Source organism: Dufourea novaeangliae, unplaced genomic scaffold (genome assembly GCF_001272555.1).
Source record: "Dufourea novaeangliae isolate 0120121106 unplaced genomic scaffold, ASM127255v1 scaffold241, whole genome shotgun sequence".
Lineage (NCBI taxonomy): Eukaryota > Metazoa > Arthropoda > Insecta > Hymenoptera > Halictidae > Dufourea > Dufourea novaeangliae.
This window is the reverse complement of record NW_015374117.1, coordinates 622,158-646,369: the sequence shown is the minus strand read 5'-3', so window position 1 is coordinate 646,369 and position 24,212 is coordinate 622,158. Positions and strand designations below refer to the sequence as shown.

General features: G+C 40.2%; 5 protein-coding genes and 1 long non-coding RNA gene across 8 annotated transcripts in view; 2 read left to right on the top strand and 4 right to left on the bottom strand.

Annotated features, from left to right (window-relative positions):
* LOC107191160 (protein TANC2) overlaps positions 1 to 1,761 on the bottom strand; it is a 48,238-nt gene extending 46,477 nt beyond the window's left edge. The window contains 1 exon segment of the mRNA XM_015580128.1: positions 1,665 to 1,761. Coding sequence (XP_015435614.1) covers positions 1,665 to 1,761 — 97 coding nt within the window.
* An 8,451-nt stretch (positions 1,762 to 10,212) lies between these two features.
* On the bottom strand, positions 10,213 to 11,403 carry LOC107191174. Its single transcript, XR_001516273.1, has 2 exons — positions 11,180 to 11,403; positions 10,213 to 11,056 (listed from the first exon to the last, which is right to left on the bottom strand). It is a non-coding gene; the product is annotated as an uncharacterized LOC107191174 (long non-coding RNA).
* Positions 11,404 to 13,973: 2,570 nt separating this feature from the next.
* On the bottom strand, positions 13,974 to 15,304 carry LOC107191172 (DDRGK domain-containing protein 1). Its single transcript, XM_015580144.1, has 2 exons — positions 15,193 to 15,304; positions 13,974 to 14,865 (listed from the first exon to the last, which is right to left on the bottom strand). Exons 1-2 carry the CDS (start codon positions 15,275 to 15,277, stop codon positions 14,069 to 14,071), a joined length of 882 nt encoding a protein of 293 aa, XP_015435630.1. The 5' UTR covers positions 15,278 to 15,304; the 3' UTR covers positions 13,974 to 14,068.
* Positions 15,305 to 15,374: 70 nt separating this feature from the next.
* Positions 15,375 to 16,758, top strand: LOC107191173 (transmembrane emp24 domain-containing protein eca). Its single transcript, XM_015580145.1, has 4 exons — positions 15,375 to 15,603; positions 15,704 to 15,924; positions 16,106 to 16,252; positions 16,323 to 16,758. The coding sequence occupies exons 1-4, from the start codon at positions 15,471 to 15,473 to the stop codon at positions 16,470 to 16,472; spliced, it is 651 nt and encodes a 216-aa protein (XP_015435631.1). The 5' UTR covers positions 15,375 to 15,470; the 3' UTR covers positions 16,473 to 16,758.
* A 267-nt stretch (positions 16,759 to 17,025) lies between these two features.
* Positions 17,026 to 18,162, top strand: LOC107191149 (39S ribosomal protein L43, mitochondrial). Its single transcript, XM_015580114.1, has 4 exons — positions 17,026 to 17,275; positions 17,570 to 17,676; positions 17,749 to 17,954; positions 18,037 to 18,162. Exons 1-4 carry the CDS (start codon positions 17,139 to 17,141, stop codon positions 18,160 to 18,162), a joined length of 576 nt encoding a protein of 191 aa, XP_015435600.1. The 5' UTR covers positions 17,026 to 17,138.
* Positions 18,163 to 19,980: 1,818 nt separating this feature from the next.
* The window catches only part of LOC107191171 (glycerol-3-phosphate acyltransferase 3), a 10,349-nt gene continuing 6,117 nt past the window's right edge, over positions 19,981 to 24,212 (bottom strand). The window contains exons 2-9 of one of the 3 annotated variants that reach the window (XM_015580142.1): positions 22,695 to 22,979; positions 22,479 to 22,616; positions 22,240 to 22,374; positions 21,809 to 22,045; positions 20,781 to 20,896; positions 20,559 to 20,700; positions 20,254 to 20,462; positions 19,981 to 20,181 (exon numbers count right to left, since the gene is read on the bottom strand). In XM_015580142.1, coding sequence (XP_015435628.1) covers positions 20,094 to 20,181; positions 20,254 to 20,462; positions 20,559 to 20,700; positions 20,781 to 20,896; positions 21,809 to 22,045; positions 22,240 to 22,374; positions 22,479 to 22,616; positions 22,695 to 22,979 — 1,350 coding nt within the window. In that variant the 3' untranslated portion in view covers positions 19,981 to 20,093. Of the gene's footprint in view, positions 20,182 to 20,253; positions 20,463 to 20,558; positions 20,701 to 20,780; positions 20,897 to 21,157; positions 21,392 to 21,808; positions 22,046 to 22,239; positions 22,375 to 22,478; positions 22,980 to 24,212 lie in introns of all 3 variants that reach the window. The other 2 variants (XM_015580143.1, XM_015580141.1) reach the window with 2 other exon arrangements.

The window sequence follows — 24,212 nt, the reverse complement described above, 5'->3', positions numbered from 1 at the left end:
CACGGCCTGTTATCGTTGCGCACGGACAAATACCGATTATCACGCGAAACGACGCGCGTATACTCGCCCAACAAAGCAGCAATGGCCAAGTGAATTGAGACCATTATTTTGCTTGCGTTGGACGCGCTCACAACAGTCTACCGTATATTTAGCACTTGTGAATGATTACAGGGAGATCGCAACGCGACGGAGATTAGAATGATTTCGCCTGAAACTATGGTAACATCCTACGGATATCTGACATGGACCGGAAATGATGGACTCCTTACGAAGAAACGTATCAGAAACATAGAACGATCTGTTCTCTACGTTTTCTTTCGAAAGTAAGAGTGACTCACGGTTAGGTATGAACGTAGGGATGAATCGATCGAAGTGAGTACGAGTAAATAATCGATACTTTCGTTTCGATACCGAGTATTTTTGGTAACGATACTTTCGGTTGTGATATGCTAATGAATGTGAAAGTGGTTGTCGTCTAGTTATATTACTTTGTTAATAAATGTTCGGTAATATAATATATAAATAAATGTCCACTCATAAAATATATCTTCGTTAAAATCAGAGACGGGCAAATTCATTATCCAGATAGAGTTTCAAATAACGAATGAAAGATAAAAAAGTACTTCACATCATACTTTATAACAGAATAATACTTCTTCCTGAATGAGTCGACATTTGGCAAACAATTATTTAATCTCATTATCTGTTTAAAGCTTAGAATGACGCTCGGGCGTATCTAAGAACTTAGATACTGCAGTGTTTCACTGTCTATTGTTCGAATAAAAGTCTGCTCAACTCTAGTTAAAATATATTATATGAATAATAAGAAAAATTCTAACCTGGTGAAGAAAATAGTGTTGGAAATACAAGTTTCTTAGCTAGAAGATTCAACATTCTCGGGAACGGGTCGAAGAGTTTAAATATTTGAGCAGGACTTATCTTGGTCCGTTTCCGATCGGTCTGTCATTCTTCCGAGGACAGGAAAGATAAGACGGTGTGCCACGGCGATTAAACAATGCTCTTCCAGGTGAGTAAAATATTATCGTTGCCAAAAACGGTAGTCAGACCGCTTGTCTTCGTTCCTTGGTTTCCAATCGTATCCGGCTTGACTTGGTCAGGGTATGCCCGTGTTCGGTCACGTCGTCGTGGGGCGTTTAATCGCGAAAAATTGTCAATGGGTTGCTTTCGGCGAGACCGTCAACACCAGTTTCTCCGTAACTCACCCTCTCGCTTTACGCAATAGCTAACCTATAGACACGTTGCAACCGATCCGTGGCATAATATCCAATGCATCTTCCATCCCTCGTGTTTTCTTTTTTTCATACGTCATTCAAATGAGATACAGGATATCAGCCATGTGCTCGTGGGACGAACTCATCCGGATCGCATAAAACTTCGACACAGAGAACGTCATTAGGCGTCGTTGAGCAACATTAAACATCGGATTGAGATACGAAGACTCTTTTGTCGCGGCGAGTGTCCGCATGAATGACTCGCGGAGGCCAGTAACCTTAGTTCGTCGCGGCGGAGAACTAGCTTAACGATCGTCGGTAACGTAGTTTCAGATGATTCAATTTGTTAGAATTCGCTTATGTAATGGAGATTTGCATTTGTAAACCGTTTAAATTAAAGGTGATCGATATAAGCATACAGTTAAGACTCACCATTGCTGTAGACTTCTGCGTTGACTAGAGTTTCCTCGTCATCGGTATCCGGTCCGAGGGACACTGGAGTATAAACGATTGAATCTCGCGCCCTCATTGTGTCGGTTCTTAAATGGACGAGCTCTTTTCATGCAGCATTCGAAAACCAACTGGAAACAATTTTTAATTATAATTAATAACATTGCCATCACGAAGGAATATTTTATAAAGTTGTCAATGCACTTTATATAAAAAAACCTTCTCCATGGAAACGAGGTTTATCAAGCTATTTTTATTCTTCCTCGATTCGAAGAAATTCAACATCGATTTAAAGTATACTTTTCGAAAGTATGCGAACGGATACGTGGAAGGAGAAATACGAAGACACTCTAAGAATTTGATGCGGTGCGAGACAAAATGGCGCGGCAGAATTCAAAGCTGGCGCGTCGGCCGCGCAACCGCGCCATGAGTCAGAAGGCCAAATATAGTAATTGCTGCGATTTCTGTGGATTTCTTGACGAAAGTACCATCCCGCCTTGCCACGAGCGTATCTCCGCGATCGCAAATCAAGCACGAAGGCGCGATTTAACGCGTTCGGAAATCGTTATTTCAGCCGGCCGGTTTCTAAGTTTTCTTTGGTCAGTATTCGAAATCACCAGATTACTGGCGGTTTATTGGTCGGACCGTTTCTCTCGTTATATCGATCGCGAATAATACTTATCCGATCGTGATATCGGTTCACGGTGATACTCGAATTAAGATTAAGACACGAACGCGATAAACCTAAAAGCCGTTTCCACAGAACGGATAAATAGAACGCCGCGATCTTATCGATACCGTTAGCCCGCATAACGTTCGCCAAGGAGGGAGGAAGAAAGGAAGGGGGAGGTAAGAGAAACGTTAAATTTATGTTTATGGCGATATTTTACCCCGAAGTATTTCGCAGTCGCGCTCAACCGGCCGGTATACGCGCGTCGAAACGAAACACCTCGGATTAAAACCGAACGTTTGTTCGTTCGAGCGTAACCGAAAGAGTCGACGGCGTCTTCGAGGCGACCGGAAGTGGAGTCGGGAGGATTACTTGAGAATGTCTTCAGGTAATAAAGGTCTAGTTTATTTGCTCGCGTGTGCCCCCCTGGTACCCATATGTCTTTCGTATGCTCCTCCGGCCGACGTGTGAGGCCTTGTACCCAAAATGGCGACCCCTCCCAAATTTCAAGTCATACAATCCAACTGCTCGTCTCGTTCTCCCTCTATCTAGAGAACGCTCGTCTCGAGGTCCTCGAGAAATCAACATCGAACAGACTACCTACCGTTTTCATTCATCTCGTTAAAACGGTACTGACGGGAAATCCTAGCGTAATTGGGACAGTGCTAAGGTAATTGATTTAAATTGATATACCGATTTCAAACATCTTGAATTATACCGAAACAAACTCAGGCTCTGAGCACATCGGTTCCGTACTAATAATCCACTCAGAAAATCATCAAGTATCGGATAGTTTCATGAGTCTGGCCGCATTACACTCTGTTCCCATTTATTACACTCATCTCCCTCCTGCGCATCTTTCACTTTAGATCTTGTGGGTTGGATTAAACGGCGGTGCGTGTCGCGAGGAGGATCTTGGAAATTTCTTTGTCGATAAATCCCATGGAAACGGGGGATTCGTTTTTCCCCTAGCAACCGGTTTCCCCGACAGCTCCACACCAGTCGTCGTCGTCTTCGCGTTCGGGACGCAGGGTTCTATTTCGGGTGAGACGACCGCCGCCGTCTCGACGCACCGGTAGACGTCATTCTTCCGAGATGCGATCACCGGAGGAACGGGCTCTCGCGTCTGAGAATCTACCAGCTGTCGGTACACGACCACGATCCGAAACAGGAAAATATTTTACCCGTCGAGCCGCGTTCGACCGTAATTTTGCACGCGCGCCTCTTACGAATCGGTCGAGCACAACTGTTGTATTTGATCTGAAATTATACTTTGTTCAAATCAGGCTACATTAACAGGAACATAGGTACACTCTCGTCTATAAGTCATGCGTGCCAGATAAGAACAAATTCGAGTTAAAAAATTACTTAAACTATGAGATAAACGAATTCTTTTTTAATTTTGTACATTTATATTCAGGGTTGTGAAGAATTTTAAATATCCGTTTGATTAGTGTGTATTAATTTTAATATAAATGCATAAAATCCACAGTCTACAATGACGTAAGTGATTTAGAGAATTATGAAATTAATGCAAATTTCTTGAACAAAACCTTTCATATCTCGGAACTTAACAAATAGAGGCGATAGTATAACCCCTTTGTCTCCTTTCGCCGAGTACGAAGTTAATTCGAGCCGTATAATTTCATCCGATATTCTCGTGACTTGCCCGACGGATATGCGTATGTGTACGCTGCGCGCGTAGTTGTGACCACGCCTTTAGGTTCGCAGGGGGTCTGGCTGCGTTATACATGGAACAAAGAGGAGGAAGAGGACTTGAAACATCTCTCGACGCTCGATTCCTGCGATCCGTTCCAGGAATCGATATTTTTAAACTTCGTTGCATTTCAGAGCAATAAGTATACCCGGTCCCGCGTCTGAACGGCGTCGGATTTACACTCGAAAAATTTCTTGGCCCGTTCCAAACGCCCAGGTAAACTCGAACGTCCCTCGAACTCTCTCGACAATTGCACGGGCGGAAGGACGACAGGAAAAAGAATTCTTCTATTCTTAGGAGACACTCTCTCCCCCACCGCTCCCGCGCGTTCTTTCCTCTCCTTCCGTTCCGCGACGAAGTAAGAGGAAATCATCGATTCTACTTTGCTTCTTTTTTCATCTCCACCCTCCCCCACTTTCTTTTCCCTTCTTCCGTCTGGATCCTCTTTTTTTCCCGCTGTTCCCGTTGCATTAATACCGGACGGCGCCTGCTGAGACGGAACCGTGTGGTCGGAACTAGGGACGGCAAAGAACGAAAAAAGAAACCTTCGATGTATCGATATAACCAGTTTGGATTCAAACTTCGCGCCTCTAAAATTTATGATACATGTTATACACAGTAGATACAAATAAGGAAATCCATTCAAACAAAAAACATCAACGGTTTCGATCTTATCAATCTCCAAAGATTGATGCATCGAGAACAAAAAATGTTTTCAAAATATTCCCACTCCGTTGCCATCTCGAACGCCCGCTTAGAAATAGGTATCGGTCGCGCGCGCGCTCGCGCGCACAGCACCGCGAAAAAGGGCATCGCGGAAATTCCACAGTGCCCTCTTCCCAGGACAGACGGATAAATATAGTACGTTTACGGGAGATTTGTCGCTAAAATTAAACGACGGAAGCGATCGAAAGAAGCGTGGCCCCGTGTCTCCGTGGGCCGGAAAAAGTGTAGTATACGGGAAGGCGTGGAATACCACGGCGGCGGCCAATTCCGCGCCGGGGGAACGAAATAATTCGTGCGATCGCACGCGTCACGTTTGTAATTGAAGCGTGTATAACCGGGGATGGTTAACGACAGGATATGTTGACATCCTGTCAACGGGGTTTCTCACGAGACACGGTTTAGTTTCGTCTGGAATGGAAATAACGCGATGCACTGTGACACGATCTTTAAAAAGAGTCCATAATTTATGTCAAATTAAGATTCAATTAAAATTTATTTTATTTGAATTAAATGTACCAAGTGATAGGAGCCCGTTTCCCTACGTTAATTTTTCCCCTAGTGGAAGCCGAGTTTGTTCGTGGGTGTACATAATGGCACGAAAATCTTTTAAGTGCTCAGGGCCTCTGAAGGTCTTAATCCGTCCCTGCCCTGTTGCACGCAAGACTCGATTTATGAAACTCATCCCTCCGGATGTATTGCAGGAAGAGCAAGCCACGCTCTGATTTACAAAGGTCCAATAAATTTTTGGTGATCTCCCAGTCGTCTTTAACCCACCTCGAGTTGAACGAACTCTCGCTGGCCCTCTGACGACACCCTCTAACTGCCACTTACCACAAGTGACACTCTGCCATTCGCGGCCACGTGCCCGCGATAAGGGTTCCGTTCACCACGTGGTTGCACGCGCGTGCCAGAAGGTGACAAGAAACGTACGTGGATCGCCGTCGACGTTACACTTCCTGGTTATATATAGCCCTTCCGCGTAAGATCGAATTTCTGTGACGTTGGTTTTCACGACCCCACGGATTCCGATCAGTCTCCTCGATCGACATCGAATTTATGTCCCGGTTTTCGGGGAACAAATATAGACACGTTCAGGTGTCTCCCCTACTTCCAGAAGACGCTCGATAGTTTTTCATCGAAGCTTCTTGCTTCTATTTTTTTTTCTTTCTCACTCTACGCACGAGCCACCCTCGCCAGACAGTTCCCCCTGTTCTCTTTAAGCTCCCCCATAGTCCCGGCGACTTTAACGCGGGGCACGCGCGCGGCTCTTCGGGATGACGGACACGTGCGCGCGGCTGTGTACGCAATTGTCAAAACTTTACTTACATGCCACGAGGGGAAGGGGAACGGAGAACACGGAACATCCGTCTGTTGCGTTTCTAGTCTAGCACGTGATCAATCCTGGCGGTTTAAACGAGGCGCGTGGTTTAGGGGAGTTGGACGCCTTTTTTTCTGGAGAGGAAACGTGCCGCTCTAATGGGCGAGATCTACCGTAGACGTGTTTGAAGCTTCCGGATAATTGAATTAAACGCGTTTTATAGATAGTGGATAGTGGATACTGTCAGACATTGCCTCTCGGATGAGGAACTAAAACTTTTGGTACGTTTACATGAAATTTTGGTATGTGTCAGGAATTTATTTATTTATTTATTTATTTGCATTGACCACAAAGACACTGTATCTGATTGTAAGTACTTCCAATGATGATCATTAGACTGCGTGTATGCATTTATAGCATACTTGACTATGTGAAATATGCTGAATGGTAAAGTTAACAATCAGGAACGGCCCTGGACACAACTATAAAACCTAAAATTTTCAATTCTTATCTATTCCGGTTAAAATAAAACCGCACCAAGTACGCCATGTCTGAAATCGTGTTGAGAAATAAAATCTGTCCAAAGAAAAGGATAAATTATATTCCCAAGAAAAAACCGTGGTTCGTTTTTATTTTAACCAGAATGTATAAGAATTGCTAATTTTAACAACATCCAATATCTAGCCAAAAGCTGCGAAGAACGACAAACCTGTCAACCATTGATCCCCATTCATCATCCAAAAGAGCCCCCTCCCCACGTGTCTTTCCTCTCCTAAGGCCAGAGAAGACCAACATCCAGGAAGTCTGTCCCAGATATCCAAGCCATCGATCTCACCGACACCTTTTCGTCGCGGTGTATTCTTATCGGGTCCCCATTCGTCATTTTTTTCTCTCGAGGACATCGGCTAATGAGCCGAGGCGAGCGTGCGCCGAAAAGGGAGCGAGAGGGTGCCTATATCGCGGGACTCGCGTCGCGTATCGTCTCCGGCTGCGCGCAAGAGGGTGTCTACTAGTAACTGTTGGCCCCGTCTGACAAAAATAGCGGCCCCTGAAGCCGTTGTGCGCTGCCACGGGACGCAACCGAGCATTACCATTCGACAGGGAAGGGAGGGGAAGAGCGAAGGAGGACGTGTCGGGATTTAGACGTGACGGTGCGCCCTTTGGCACGGAAAAAGGGACGCGTCGTTCCATGTTTCGACGAAGGGATCTCAGTCGCGACCGAGGAGGAAGCTCTATTTCCGGTCCGTAGGCCCTCGACCCCCTCTGGTCTCTTCTGATATCCACGGATAAAAAGATAAAGTGTTACGATTGGCTGGACACTCCCGTACACACGGATCCTTCGTTTCCGGGAGGAATCTTCCGTGGGACCGATATTTCCTCCGGGCGAACGCGACACACGCGATAAGGACGGGCTTCTCGAGTGTGACGCTAATAATAGAGGATAGATTACTCGATGGTGATTTGAAATTCAGCTGATCGAAAGCGGATTTCCTTGGAAATGATTGTTTCTAATGACGGCTGCTCTGGCAACTATAGTGATCCCAGTGTCCGGGGACTGTCACGGGGGAATGCGTGGTCCGACACAGAGGAGCCGCTGTAAATCGTCTATCGATATAGTAACTCGCAAGGGAACACCGCGAACGTTGACTCGCGGATTGGAATGAAACTTTGTGGGTTTATAGAGCGATTCAAGACTAGAATAATGGTATGTTTCATTCGAGCCCAATCGCCCTTTACGGGTGTGAAAGCTAACCTTAAAGTCAAATAGGCGCATCCACTTTTTCGTGCATAACTCTTAAAGTACAAGAGATAGAGAAAATTGGTTCAAATATACGTTTAATGGTACAATGGACCATTTTTAAAAATGATTTTTTTCTTGAAAACATAAGTACACTTTTTTCAAAATGTTGCCGCACATTTTTTCAAACTCTAAGTATACTGAAGTCTAGAAAATCGTGTACGCTGTAAATGCATAAAATCTGCAGTCTACCTTCGCGTTAACCCTTATGGTACCTTATGGTCCAAAAATACGTTTAAATATGCGATTTTTTAGCTATCAGTTAAAATTAATATATTTCTCTTAAAAATCAAGATATTTTTTTAAATATTATTCTTACCGAATAAACATATGTTCCACTATATAAATGTATTCTACAACAATAAAATGACATTACATGCGTTTAAATTCTATGAAAAAATGGAAAGCCGATATATCGGCTCTAAGGTATATTTTCGGAGAACCCACAAAGCCGATATATCGCCTCTAAGCTACTAAAAGGATCAAGTTCGAGAATTCAAAGTCTGGTCAAGGGGTTCGTCGTTCCATCGAAGGACAATTTTAAACGCCCCGAAGATTTCTCGCATCGATGGAACGCGGAGAACGCGGCATTCGGTCCTGGACCAGTAAGAAAACGAAAAAGTTCACTCTCCGATAGAATTTTTCCCCGTTTTTTTTTCCCCGTGCAAGAACAAGCAACCCGACGAAATGGAAAGCTTGCGAGCAATGCTCTCGAAAATCCGCCCCGGCGAAAAGAGAGAAACGGCCCGAGAACCGTCGGACACAAAAGCTTACCGGTGTGTTTCAGTCCTCGAAATAGCTGCGACGACGACTCGTCGGGAGTATCTCGCGTTCCAACGGTGCAACGACACTTTTCCTTCTTTCTCCTCTCTGTCCTCTCCGCGACGGTACACTCCGCGAAATAAAAAAAAATATATATATATATATACGAAAATACTTCGATAATCGAGCGTTTCTCCGGCTGGCGGAAGCCTCGACGACGGTCACGGAAAATTAATTAAATAAATAAATAAATTAAAGAAGATACACGACGGATCGAGCCGTGGATCATCCGAGGTGGTGGAATCCTCCCCCGACCCTCTCGCTCTCCCGTTCAGAGGAACACCGAACCAGTCGACGCGCTTTGAACGACTGCACCACGTCGCCGCTGCTCGTTCGTCCTCTCCGAGAGACACGCGAAGCTCTCTCCCCCGTTTATCCAGGAGCTTTTTTCCTTTATTTTACCGTCGACGCTGCCGGTTTCCCCACCAGGGCTTCGAGATGAGCTCCCTCTTCCTCCCCTACCGTTTTACAGCCGGGGCAGGGGTAGAAGCTCGAGGATGGGATTTCAATGTGTAGTTCTTCACGGATGTTCGCCCGAGAGTGGGGCACATCCATGAAATTTCTGATTCGTTCGTGGGTGTAATCTTGTTGCTAATTATACATATTTTGATCGTCTATTTTGTAGGAGTCTTTTTCTTTGGTTTCAACTTTAATCTTTTTGGTGGACCTGTTTACCCGTGTCTATTACTCGTCAGACATAGAGCTGGGGATGTAGGAATTTTTGGCACAGGGTGCATGTGTATTTTGCAGGATTCTACGTGGAGAACTGACAAGGGAACTTTTAGTACTCGGAAAATTGTGATAGTCTTCAAATTCAGCAGGTTTGTGGGGACCTCGATAGAAGTATCAATTTTTTCTGTTTGTTTGATATTCAGTTCTTCTGGGAGAAACAACCCCTTAAAGGTTAATGTATTTCCTGTTTTCTGGTATATCTTGAAAACTGTGGTAGATATCGAAAAACGGTTAGAATGAAAGTTACATGAGTTCTTATGCTTTATAAAAGTTTGCAATGAAAATGTTTAAAATTAATTTTTTTATCTATTTATTTATTTGAAAAACAAATTTTTAACAGTTTCATCGCGCTACTTTATAAAGAATCAAAGGCAATTGAAAATTTTTAATCTAACCACTGTTTGGTATCTACTATAGATTTCAAGATATACAGGAAAATAGGGAAACAGACATAATCATTCACTTGGTAACTACTACTAGACGCTTACTTTATCACTTTAGTGACAATATTTGTTCGCAAATCCCGAACGGACGTCCCACTGTTTCGTGTAGCGCTATAAATTCAACAAGAATAAATATTTTGAAATTAGAAAAAAGTTGACTACCGAAATAATTTCTCTTGTTTTTTGCACGCGAACGACTTATCAACCTGGATGGAGGTTGCAACTTTCGGAATGTGTCTGACCAAGACGGAAGTGTCCACTTGACCGCTCCAAGAACGAATTACGGTTATCACAACGCACAGAGGAAGAAAACTATATACAAGGTGTATTGTAAAAAAAGTACACAATATTTCATTATGGAATTTGTCGGTATGATATTGAAGATGTAAAAAAAAAAAAGAAATTGGCATGATACAGTGCCGTCTTCATCCGGCGTGTCGGCTGAGACGTTCAGTCAGCTCTAGGGAATACCATCGGCTATTTTTTCCGTAGTTCTTTGTCTTCGTCGTATCCGCCGGAACTAGTCCTCGACGTACGTTTTTCTTTTCTGTATCGTGTCACGTTTAGTCACGGCTTAATCTTCTCTTCCCTTTTCGAACGGAAATCGCGTGAAAGATCATTATGTGTGTTATAACATAAAAGCAAGAAATTGAGAATTCTTTCTTCTTTGTCCATCTATCGTAGTTTTCATTTGAAAAACAGAAACTCGACGGTGAACTCGACGAACAATTCCACACCGAGTATGAACATCATTCCTTTCGTTATTTAAATTTCAATCAATGGCAATTTATTCGATCCAATACAATTTCGACTCCAACGATGATAGTATCCTTTCACCGCACTGATTTTCGATAAAAGTTCCAAGATGTCGTCCCCCAACCACGCCTCGCACAACTTCGATTCCGCCATTTTTCTTTAGATTCTCGTAACATTGATGAAAAAATTAGTTTGCCTCCGAGGTTGGGGACCATTTAACCGATGGTATCGCCGGATGTCGAGGCATCTTTGATGCGAAACATCAGCAGAGGTGCATGTCGATGAAGTTTTGCTTGCTCTTGTAAACTGGACCCCACGAACCGTACTTATTCTTGTTCGGTTGCTCCTGTTGCTGCTGGTATTCCGACGACGCAAGTACACTTTTATTCTTCCTGTAGACCAAAAAATTTAATATACTGTAGACACAATTGGTCCCATCCTATTTCTTCTATAAAATCAAATTTAAGAGATATACAAAAGAAAAGAGACAGTTTTCTCTTAAATATATTAGCTACCTAACGTCTGGATGGGATCCCTTGATCGACGATCTGGTGATGTTCGTGTACACCATTTTTATTCCCCTTACTTTTTCTTGGATGATTTTCACCTGGCACTTTCGTTCCTCGACCTTCTGCTGCTGGTTCGAACCAATTAGACCCGTTACCAAGACTATATCTCTAAACTAACTTCAAACGCAATTAGACACTGCCAACGTAGACTATTTGCTCCTCGCGTATTGTCTCTAAAATTAACGATAATTCTGTAATTTTGTAACTTTACATTTTGTATTATTTTTGGTTCATCTGCATATGAGGATACTCACCTCTATGGGACGTGATGCAAATGGACCAAGACCAGTAATTCTAAACGATTTCCAGCGTTACCGCGTCGACTGCCCTTGCGAGTACGGAGGTTCTTAGCAAGTCTGTGTACCAGGAAAAATCGATAAATATACTTCCGATTTAATTCCGTGATCGGTAGAAATCGTGGATCGAAAGGTTAGATCCATTGGAATCGTTCGTGATTGCAAAAGGAAATAGAAAACTGTTCGAAAGGCTTCGACCTTCAGCTTTAATTGCTCTACTATCGTTATCGGAGATTGCAATATTGCGACGACCATCGTGGAAGATCATACTAAGTGACTTTCGGGGATGGATCATCCGTGGATTATTTTCTTAGAACAAGGACAAGGTGAAACCTGTTTCCGCGTTTATTGCGCTTACCTGACACTGGGCAAGAACGTCGGGGAGTTGCCTTGACAATCTAAAACTTTGCACCTCATCGACACATAGATCTGTACGATCACCACAAAACACTTGGTTTAAAGTCGAAATTGATCCCGATTCCCGTGATCGTAGTATCCTGATTAGACTAGCTTTTTCTCGATTAGAATGTAGCTGAATTCAAAGGGGGAACTGTTCGATGCAAACGTTGCTCGAGGTCTTCAGGAAGACTGCAGGTTCTACGGCGATCGCGTCGCTCTTACATAGGCTCCAGGTGTGCCCCTTCTTCAGCCGCGTTATCGAGTGGGGACCGATCCAGCAATTCGTTCGATCGACCAGTGGAATTTTTAATGAGGGATTCAGTGGTTCTGAAACGTGACACGATCGTGGCTACCTTCTCGGGCGAGAAGCTTTTGCCCTCAGGGTAATCCAGAGTGATCGACAAAGCGATGGCGGAAAATTCCGGAATGACGAAACGATTCTGCGAAAATCTTCACGATCGTCGATATTTATTCACTATTGGGGTAAATGTCCCAATTACTGACAGTATCCCTTATACTGCCACTTCATTTATTTTATTGTATGATGATATATGTAGTAATTGATAAATTGGTACAAAAATTTTCGTTATTAAATTTGGAGTCTGATTCACGTAAAAACAAAGATATACATGTACGTATTTGTACATAGCTGGTATTTAAAAATTAATGCTGAAAAATGAAAGTGCAATTTGAGCGACAAAAATGTCTATGTACGTAGGAAGTAGTGGCGAAATCATACTAAAGAAAGAGGAGTAATTGGGACATCTACCCTAGCGATGATCGTACTTGTAAATAGAATTCCCAATTGTCACCGAAGGACAGTGAATTTCAGAATAATTGGATATGCTCCGAAAATTCTCGACTTCCCCCCCCCCCCCAAGTGATTCCCTCGACGCGTCATTCCGTCACGTTTCTCAACGGGTTGGTCACACGTGAACCAGTTTATTTCCGCGAAGACTGACGCATTAACGATGCACATTGATTACTGGAAGGCGACTTGTTAATTTCTGGCGGGCTAATTTACTAGAAAAATTTTCCTCGATACATAGAATACGCAGTGTCGTAAACTAGTTACCGATTATCATCGATTTTACTATTCCTACCGAATCAGTGCACGCTGATAGCGAATGATAAACTCATCTTTTGAATCATGCCAAGAATATCGATGAAGACGAAGTAAACATCGAATACAACGCGATAGCCATAATTCTTCTGGTCTGTAGCAATCGGGAACACCAGAACTATTATCTTTCCTCCTAAAACAAACTGCGCGTTTGTTCTTGGCTGGATGTGGGAGGGGAGGGGAAAATTTCGACGGTCTCTCGTGGCTGCTGAACTAACTTTAGTGTGAGGAATGGGACACCTAATGGTCGTAAAGGGCCTCCTCTCGCCCTCGAACGTAACGTAAATCAACGGCGCATCAATCTCCTCAGGCGCCGCTCCGACGATCCCGGAATCCTTCAGCGATGATCTCGATCGTGCCAAAGTATTTTTCTATCGAAGATTCGCGAGCGCGCTGCGTAACATCGCGGCGCAAATGTGTTGCGTTTGCCGTGCCCAACGACATAAATTATACATTCAGGGAGAAATAAAAAATAAACCGTGTAGCTTGCAGCCAACGGCAAACTAGAATCTGATGCAATACCGTTTCCCGGTGTCATCAGGCGTGTTGGTTCGCGGGACATTCTAAATTGAAAAGGGCCAACCACGAAATGAGTTTCGCCGATGGAAAACAGATTTTAATTAAACTCGACCGTTGGTCGATTATTATCTGGAATCGAGAGGCAGGTAAATATGTGTGTACTTTGTATAAAGATTACATTCGTGTCTTTTTAAGGTAGATTTACGGGGTGAAAACTTTTTGTGAATACGCCCTTTTACCGATGGAGAGACACGAACGTGCAATAATGTAATAATGTTTAATATGAAGTAAATTCTGTATATTTAAAAAAAAGCTCTTATTTACAATTAAATAGAATCTCTAATTTATAATCTGTAGAATATAAATACATTTGATTCTATATATAGATTTCTCTGTTTATCTATAATGCTCTTCATATTGGATGGACATGTGTATCACATTTCTGCAAGTGTAGAAATACATTACAGTATACACATTTGCATATTCAGGTGGGAATATCTATCTAGCCTCCACCACGCTGATTTTCTTCCCGGCGTTTAGATTTATCAAACGATTCGAATTCTCCGCTAATTCAACGATGCTGACTCTACCGCGCTGCTTCACAAACTTTGCTACAGCTTCGAACTCTTCTGGAGAGATATAAATGAATTTCCCTCTGTCGTCGATTACTCCTGTTATGTTTCCGTTCACTTGTAACTCCTGAATCCTTTCGACCACGCTTGCCGCCTTCAGGCTGAACACTGTGGCTAAATCTTCCAGGACTATTACTTTATTATCTTTAATATACTGTACAAACGATTCCAATAGATTTTCTTCGTCTTCTTTATCATTTTCATCATAGCCTTCTTCCTCTATGCTGAATGCTTCTTTCATCTTCAGGTATTCTTCATATTCTCTCTTTTCTTTCTCCTCCATGGCTTTTCTTTCTGCCTCTTCCTGCTTCAATTCATCTTCACGTTCCTTCTCATATTGCTTATCCCTTTGCTCTTGGAGCAACTGTTCTTTTCTTTTGCGTTCCTCCCTGTCCCTTTCAGCTACTTCCCTCTGCATTTTCTTCTCAGCTTTAGCTGCCAATTTTGCTCGCTTTTTGGTCCCCATCTTTTGATCGGACAAGTCCGGCTTCTCATCAGCCTCATCATTGCCTTCATTTCCTGATACGTCCTCATCTTCATCCACTTGGTGTGTAACAGTTGCTTGCATACGACGTCTGGCATTCCTTTGACCTGCTGCTCTCCTTATTGGTGGTCTTCCTTGAGGAACCCTCTCTTGTATATTGGCCGATCCCTTCTTTGAAGCTGCAGTGCATCCAAAGCAATGAATGTTTTAAATTAAGATTTATCCTTGTTATTGTCAAAAAATTTCATTCTGTATGAATTGACACAATATCTTAACCTAACGCATATAACAGTTATCTAATTAATAAATGTTGGATGACAAGAATAACTAATATTTACAAATATTCCTGTGTGCAATATCAAAATTTCAATGATAATTCAAGGAAAACATTCAAAACATCTGTTTCAAAATAAACTGAAAGGTTAGGAATACATTCTATTATAATGAATAGAGCTCTTTCATTGGAAGATGTGAAATGGTTTGTAATTGATAGGCGAAGAACCTACCGGATCTTCGTCCTAAGAACACCGTACAGATTACAATCAAAATTAAAATTGAAACTGCCAGAAAAGCTAACAGGGTGACGTCCATTTTTTTATTTTCCTAAAGTTACTTCGGCTACACATTATCAGGACAGTGTATATCGACGTGGCCCAGTGGCGCCGCTTACGTGAATTTCACTGATTGTTTTCGTAGATGACGTGTGCTGTGTACGGTTCTCGTAAAATTTTGTTCGTAATTTAAGTTTTGCTGTGCTATCATAAGCACTGCACATAGGATAATCATGTTAAAGTACGGAAGTACGTTTCTAGTTCTTTTATGCATCTTTGAATATGGCACAGGACTTTATTTTCACATTGCTGAGACCGAGAGAAAGTGTTTCATCGAAGAGATTCCAGATGAAACGACAGTGTTAGGTGCGTAAGAAACATACATGTCAATAGAGACAGTATTCTTTTAACTTCTTCGATCAATCGTGGATTGCATGAAATCTTTTGATTTTATCATTCATTACAGTAAATTATAAGGTTGAAATATACGATCCTCGGACCGGCGGGTTCATGCCCAGTAGTCCTGGAATGGGAATGCACGTGGAAGTCCGTGATCCAGATGACAAAATGATTCTTTCGAGAGTATACAGTTCAGAGGGACGAATTTCGTTCACCTCTCACATACCCGGAGAACATATCATTTGCTTATATTCCAACAGCAGTGCTTGGTTCAGTGGTACTCAGCTGGTACGTCAGCACAATAAGTTGCATTCAGAAATGGTCTTTCCATGATAGTGACAAGTTTTAACAACTTGCTATTATCTCATCTTCATTTCCTAACTCCTTTGACATTGAATTCTTTTGCTTCTATTATAACAATCATATTTTCATGCGTTTATTATAATAATTTGATCACTTTAATATTCAGCGAGTACATTTGGACATTCAAGTGGGAGAACATGCTATTGATTATGCTAACATAGCACAGAAGGAAACGTTCAGTGAATTACAATTGAGAATACGTCAGCTTCTTGACCAAGTAGAACAGATTACCAAGGAACAAAATTATCAAAGGGTAACTGCTTGTTCTGTAGTATCTGACTGTTCTATGCAAGTGTGATTTATAATTTTGTGTTCGTTTACAGTACCGGGAAGAACGTTTTAGACAAACATCAGAGAGCACACACAAACGTGTATTCTGGTGGTCTCTTGCTCAGTCTGTGATTCTACTGATCATGGGTGCATGGCAAATGAGACATTTGAAAAATTTCTTTGAGGCAAAGAAATTAGTATAAGATGGGACTCTGTTATTTCTAGGATATTAGGTATTTCTAAAGTTTCCTTTGTTATCGTGTGAAACTTGTTTTAATTTATTAAGGGAGAAAATGAAGCACGGACAGGTCTGTTTTTAAAAAGAGGGTTTGGGCGTGTCCGCACATGTTCATTAATCATTGTACTCATATAAAACGATCGATCCTCAAGTTTAATAAAAAAAGTAATGTACGATGTGATTTTCATAGAAATAAAATTCAACCATAATTTTCAAGATTGTTGCTTATTCGTTTAAACAGAAATAAAAGATCACTGGCATATTGGCACGGACAAGGTATACATATACAGAGTGGTATATATAAACGCTTTGTAAGGCATTTTTGTGGCCTGACTTTCTGTGGCGCCAGTGTCCCATTACACTTTAGTGTCAATATCTGTCGTTACCGATCAAGCATGAATTCTAATGTACATAACGGGGTCCGAAGACCCCAACAAAATTGTGCCCCGAATAAATGGTGGTGAAATAATTTGAGTACACATGCGCATGTGCAACTTTCGAGTTCAGTTAGTTGGTACATAGTTGTTGCTCGTGCTCTTCGTCCTAGAAACAGTGAAGTGCAGTGGAGTAAGAAGGGGGAAGCGGTGCAAATATATAGTTTAAGGTTTTATTTACATTTTCCGCCGGAAAAATGTCACATGCCAACTTATTTCTTAAAGCTGGATATTTACGTGCACCTTTTGGCCTAGGCATTGGCCGCTATGTATGCCAGCTTCAAAGGGTAACATTAAAGTTTTGTAAGAACCATGGTGCGAGTATGGGACTTAGGTGAGACGTTTGTACATTTCTAACCTATTGATAATAAACGTGTTGTTCGTGGTCGGCTACATTAAGTGCAAGTAGTTCAATTAATTCCTCACTTATCTATGATTCAATGTAATAAAGTAGTTCTGTTATATTCTTTGATGTATGCTACTTCATTTTACGGGACTGCAACCAGTCAGGAACTTGTAATATCACGTGCATTCTTCAGTTGTTCTCTTTGAATACAACTACTTTGTAACTTGTAATCTTTTTTTAAATTATATACGCGCCATAAAGAAACATTCTGATTTTGTATAGGAAGTTCTTGGAAAATGATTTAATCGACTATGCAAAGGAGAATCCTGGAGTTGTAGTGTATGTTAAGCCAAGGAGACATAGATCTCCAGTTATAAAAGCAGAATATTGTATGTTCATATAATTTTCGGTATACTGTGTGTACAAGCACTAAATTAATACATACTGAATATACATTATAGTGAATGGAGAGACACAGTGGATGGGTGTTGCCAATTATAGCCGCGAAGATATTTTTCAGTGGATGCAATTATTAAAGACACAATATCATGATGGAACTTCTATTCGGTTAATGAAACTGTGGCGTACAGACTTTCCTTCTATTCAAGGGCCTTGGACGCCTTTCACTTTTAAGGAACCTTCTGTGAATCACACACAGTTACCAGATGTAAATATTTTATTTCTTGTTAATAGATCACACTACTCTCATATTTTTGTTCGTGTAAATTATACATTTTATCAATATTTAGAAACAGCTGAGTGAGTTTATACACCATCAGCCTACAGCAACAGAAGAAGTGATCAGATTATTTAAAGAACAACAAGAAAATGAGAAAATGGAAGGAGAAAAAAAGGCTGCAGAAAGTCTTGGTTAAATAATAATTTCAACTAATTTAGTTTAACTAGTTTATTATTCTATTCTATATAAACATGTAGTGCAGTGTATGTAAATAAATTTATAAAGTAGGTATATTGAACATCTTAATGAACTGGAGCATTATACTTTTTTAAGTAACATTTGTTTCCTTTATTATTATGTATGTATATTACAAAAGAATCTAATAAATACTTAATACTGAAATAGAAACTTACATACATATGTAGAATTAGTAAATTATTCACTGAATATACAAACGTGGTTGCTTTAAAATACAATTACAGTATCTTTATACATTCACTTATTCCATCTATTGATCTTTATAATTATTTACATATAGATTGTAGTACATGCGAAGTTAATGTACATACTAGAACATTAAATACCAAGTATAATTAGAGAGGAAGATTATGTAACAATTAATCGTAATTAATAGTTCATTTGTGCTCTATATTTCAGTGATGTAAGTATATCAATGACTAGCATATCGCCTTATATGCAATATCTTTAATACCTAATAGAAGCAGAATTATAATTGAAGAACCATATATGTAACTTTTGATAATGTTCAATGGTATTGCCATAATTAGGTGACAGATACATGGTACTTGTTTCACTATGCTCTTGTTTACCACATCCTACATATTCATTGCTATATAAAAATATATTTTAGCATTTTTTATATAAAAAATTGAACAGTGACATCGCATATAGCACCATAGTTTATAAATAAACTTTATGAACTAATTTTCTAACTATTCGCTTTGACTAACAATTTGACTTTATTTAACATTCTGTTTCTGTGATGTAGTTTCATTTGTATAATAACTTATAGAGTACTACGTTTTCCTCCGATAAAAAAATAGAGCAAATATGTAACTACCTATTCTTTTACTCAAGTATCTCAATTAAATAAAATTAAATTTCAGTTAAAAGAATTAATCAGAACACACTTCTGAAAATGGATAAAATATCAACAGTCCTTTGCGGGTAATGCATAAAAATTGTAATCGTTTTGCAACAATTTTGTAAGGTAAGAAGTGTTGCATTTTCTTTTTTTTTTTTAATTTTGATACTGTGAATTATAAAAATATAAAATATGGAAAATACGTTTTGAACTGGATTGTAATGAACGTGACGCTAAAGAATCTCCAAGGGATGGGTGCGACAGTACCTGACATATTCTAATCTCGTTCACTGAGAAATATGAATAAATAGTTTATTTTTTAGACTACAATAGAGACATTAATGTTTTTCCCTATCATTCTTACAAAAAAAGAAAAAAATGCAATTTCTCCTACATAATATCAAATGGATTTAATCCACGTATCAAATTAATGAGATAATGAGGTGATCTAAAAAATGTAAGGGTACGAGATGGGATGATTTCGATGCTACATACACTCACACACGCAAAATATCTCACATTGTGACACACCATTCTATAATAGACATTTCATTATGTATAAATAATAAATTTATAATGCCGTATTATAGAATGTCATTGCTAAAAACTTGACAAATATGGTACTTACAGCATGTTAACTATTTCATTGTATTATAGTGTTCATAAAAATTTGCTACTATCTTGCGGGTTATTTATCGAGAAAAGCAAGATAAGAAATCTATTCCGACATAATAATAAAAAAGCTAATTCCATTATAGCGACGTTAAAAATTCTATTTGATAAATTATAACATTTCTAAAGCAATTTATCGATTGTTCCACATATAAAAGATACTTCAATAAAATGCAACGTACCATATTTGTGAATGGAAACGGATTGCAATCATGCACACCAACAATCTTTCCTCGGGCAAACAGGTATCCACAGAAAATACAGAACAGCACATCGAGTGAAATGGTCTCGTTTAAGCAAAATATCACACGTTATATCGATCGTGAAGGTGCGACTAGAGATGACTCGATTCATTCGACTTTAAGTCGTTTACTAATTTCTTCTTGTTGCTTTTCTCTCCATTCTTTTTTTGGCTTCATTCTCTTAAGTTGACCGTCCCTATAGAACAATCTCATTGCATCAACTCCATACTAGTGCTGGTAATATTTTCTAAAATGCATGTTAACATACCATTGTAAGTCAACCAATCCTCCCTGTCTTGCTATCACCGACTTTACTCTATTTGCGAAATCGATAGCGCTCTCTCCTTCGTTTCTGTACATTGGAGGAAGATACCAAACGTCGCAAACTATGGCCCAACTCGACATAGTCATGTACAAGTACTGTATCATCGAATATCGACTACTATTCCAGAAAGCATCACCAAATCTTGGATCATACTGAAATGGAAAACAATGTTTAAACTACCCTGAATTATGAGTCAATAGGAGTACCGTAAACAGTATACTCATCGTGACACCTCATATAATAATTACCTTTATTGCAACAGGATAAATTACACCACCAACATCAAAGCTGCCTTTTTTAAACTGCATGACTGACGTGTTATTTATACATGTTCCTTCCGGGAAAATGAGAATTGGGGGGTTTGTAGGATCAGACACATGTTTTTTCAACCTACAGAATACACAAGGGATGAAAGTCTGAATTCAAAAATGCACTACCGACTCGGGTGAACATAATTCCTATTAAGTTACCTTTTCGCTACCGCTTCCCTGTCTTTAACTTCGGATCTTTCGAACCATATATGGGGAGAGGCGCGTGCTAACGCTCGTTGTAGAATCCCCAAAAACCCACCGTGCCTTTGACCTATCTAAATTAATATTTACGAATGAATGCTATAGGTTATCGTACCTTAAAGAATGTAAAGCTAACGCATTATAATCGACCATCTTAAAACTTGTTGCATGCAAATGATAATAAAGACAGCACAACGTATATATATATATTTTTTTTTCTCAAGTAGAACATGCAACATAAAAGAAAGCAATGGAAAATTAAATGAAGTGAAATTATTTATTCGTAACCGTTGACGAATCAAGGGGTACTGTTTAGATATATACTGGAAACGTACCAAAGAATAACAATTATCGCACATGAGTACCAGAACATCGATAGGAGATGTGTGATTAGCCACACATATGCCCCTGACAGGTCGATTCTCTGGGTTATGGTATGTAATTACTGACGACAGAGCACTCGACAAGACACCGAAGCACATTATGGAGACTTTGTAATTCAGCCATCGTTTGAAACTACCCTCTGGGATGTAGCCCACAACTGCTGTACATATTGTCAGCCACATCACCTGTAAACCATAAGCTTTGCACCTGAGAAACGATGATTCCCTCTGTATCGTTGCTGAGTAGTTTTACCTGCAAAGCAAAGTTACAGGATACTATTACCTGTAACATTTACTAATGCATTTCAACTTGGTCGGTTGGCTGTACAGTATTGTACGTTACGAGGAATTAGCATGAGTCGAGATGCAAGGGTACCGTTGATTAATTTTTTTTCCATCGTTAGTTAATTGTATATGTTAAACGTAATGATTGATTATTTTTGTTTGCGTGTAAATAAAGGGAAACGCACTACGTATTCCCAAGACAACGGACAAATACACGAGCAGGTCCAATTTCAATTCCCAGGACAGAACAATGCCGGATAAAAGACAAATTTTGACAACATGGACAACATACTGATATCCCTCAGAATGGTATATTACCAAAGAGAATGTTGTCTGTGTGGATAAGATGCACACATCGATTGTGGAAGTGTGATTCGACACACACACTCCTCCAGTTTTCGGTTTGTACTCCGGATTATGGATTGTAATTATAGCCGACAAAGATTGAGCTATTAGCCTGAACGCGATCAGGCTAGTCGTTCTGTATACCCATTTCTTTAGAAAGCCGTTTGATAGTAAGCCAATACAAAATGTCGCAACAATAAGGTACTGTACCTAGGGAGCTTCGATATTAGTTCATTTACTAATTCATGATTACTGTTCTGTTCTTATCTAGAACTTCGAAATTCAAATACATCCTTGCATATAATATATACATCTTATGCATTAAAATATGATATTGAAGTATCATTTACTAAGTTTTTTAAATTCATGTTAATAAGTCATTTACAAATAACCTGTAAACTTACCCCAATAAAGCAAATGAATATCCTCAATGGTAGAAGGAAGCAATATCGCATAAAAAATCCGAACATCCATATCACAGTTAACTTCCAAGAAATAAATTCGTAGTGTCTGTTGGTTCGTGTTAACAGATTCCAGTTCTGAAACAACGATGTTATTTGCGTTAAGAAAACTCGCCGAGAAATAGAGAACAACCGAATACCAATTCTTTCTATACATCTGTTACATTAATTATGATAAGCACCTTAAGTTCTTCCGCTTCGAAACGAGACGTTACTTCGTCTTCGATTATAGCTTCTACGCCGGCTTTGATGTACTCCAGACAGATCGTAGGCTCGAATTCTTTCTTCAGCGTTTCGAAAGAATCACGACAGATCAGATTCTGAAACACGATTGATCGTATGACAGCTTGAAAGGTACTCGTTGGCAAATGATTAACAGATAGGGTCAAGAGAATCACCTCATTTTTACCGGTTGCAGTCGTTTCCGATTTATCTGCCTTCAATTCCTCCAGATGATTCCTGTGATTCTGCATCTCCGGCTCCGGCACCAGGATCAGTTCTTTCGATCTGTCTATCACGCTGTTCCCGAGAACACCGTTTTGATGCTTCTGCTCGGTGGTACCCGCCGAATTCTGTGCATTTTGCTTCTCGACGAGCGGCTGGTGTTCCTCGTCCGCGTTGTCGTTATCCCGATTCCATGTACCGTTCCTCTTCTTGACATTCTCGATGTTTTGTCTGCCGTACTGAAAGAAAAGTGATTCACGCGCGGTGATGGAGGGAAATGTTCGGACTCTACTCGAGGTTTTCTGTTACGACGTTTTCACCGAGCAACGAGCAAACGGTACTCGAAACTTGAAGAGTAGTGATCAGTAAACAATGGGGTCATTCGATTTAAATTCATCGACGAGACGTTTGAACAGGAAACGAATTAGAACACGACGACGACAGATGTGCGATGAAAAATGGAATTTACGTGAAAACAAAATATTATTGTACGATGCGATGGAAAATGGAATTCGCGTGAAAAAAAAAATTATTGTACGTAGAAGATTCTTGTTTAAATTCCGTTTTAACGGATTCAAGTGACTTGTTTCTCTGTATAACCGGAAGTGGCTGTGACCTGAACAGATCGCCATTTGCAAATTTCACGCATGGGCCCGAGCGAATTTATATGTATGTTTTTCGTGAACGATAATATGTGCATTAACGAAATCCCGTTGGGTTACGAATAAATTCGGGAAGCATAATTTCAGGTTGAATCGTTTACACGGTTACAAGGCGATTATTCATATCGATCTTCTATTTTTATCGCGTGAAGTGCATACTAAGGACCCGAGGAAGATAGCTGCGATGTTTCCGAGGTGAATATACAGAATTAACCGGGTGTAGAAACACACATATGCAAATTAACTGTTTGTATAGTCTCGAAACAAAATTATCGTGGGTTCTATGTACATAATCATAGCGTATAATGAAGTTATACTAAGTAGACGGCGATTTACAGCATTGTGTGAAACTTCGAAAACGTGCAATGAAGTTCGTTGCACTACTTTTAGTCGGGTGAAACCTTTAGTGCGCAAGAGGCGTTTCAGTTTGATTTGCGATTTCATAAATCAACGTTTGAAATTGCGAATCCATATAAAAACCTGCAGTCTCGTAATAAGATAAACGAATTAATTAATCCTCACGTTTCTATGATCAGATCACCAGTGACCCGTCGACAAATACATTCACTCGTTCGTATTCCGAGGATTACGTTTCTACAGCATTTTAAAATTTTGTTTAACACAACAGAATATGCGTGTAAACAGAAATTTCCATAGATTATTCCATGTAACTATCAACATCAAGGAAAAATTCATTTCACCTATTCTAATCATCCATTTCATACATTTCCATACGCCATAAATGCGTACAATCATCGGCAAGAAGCATGAAACTTCTTGTTATGTTTTTACCATCTGTTTTTTTTTTTT

What these genes read in the sequence shown, in the direction of transcription:
- LOC107191172 (XM_015580144.1), bottom strand. Translation starts at nt 15,277, where the DNA reads ATGGACGTCACCCTGTTAGCTTTTCTGGCAGTTTCAATTTTAATTTTG. An exon ending in GTTCTTAGGACGAAGATCCG is followed by an intron (nt 14,866 to 15,192) that starts GTAGGTTCTTCG and finishes GATGCACTGCAG; the next exon opens with CTTCAAAGAAGGGATCGGCC.
- LOC107191173 (XM_015580145.1), top strand. Translation starts at nt 15,471, where the DNA reads ATGTTAAAGTACGGAAGTACGTTTCTAGTTCTTTTATGCATCTTTGAA. An exon ending in GGTTCAGTGGTACTCAGCTG is followed by an intron (nt 15,925 to 16,105) that starts GTACGTCAGCAC and finishes TTTAATATTCAG; the next exon opens with CGAGTACATTTGGACATTCA. An exon ending in AGGAACAAAATTATCAAAGG is followed by an intron (nt 16,253 to 16,322) that starts GTAACTGCTTGT and finishes GTTCGTTTACAG; the next exon opens with TACCGGGAAGAACGTTTTAG.
- LOC107191149 (XM_015580114.1), top strand. Translation starts at nt 17,139, where the DNA reads ATGTCACATGCCAACTTATTTCTTAAAGCTGGATATTTACGTGCACCT. An exon ending in GGTGCGAGTATGGGACTTAG is followed by an intron (nt 17,276 to 17,569) that starts GTGAGACGTTTG and finishes GATTTTGTATAG; the next exon opens with GAAGTTCTTGGAAAATGATT. An exon ending in ATCACACACAGTTACCAGAT is followed by an intron (nt 17,955 to 18,036) that starts GTAAATATTTTA and finishes ATCAATATTTAG; the next exon opens with AAACAGCTGAGTGAGTTTAT.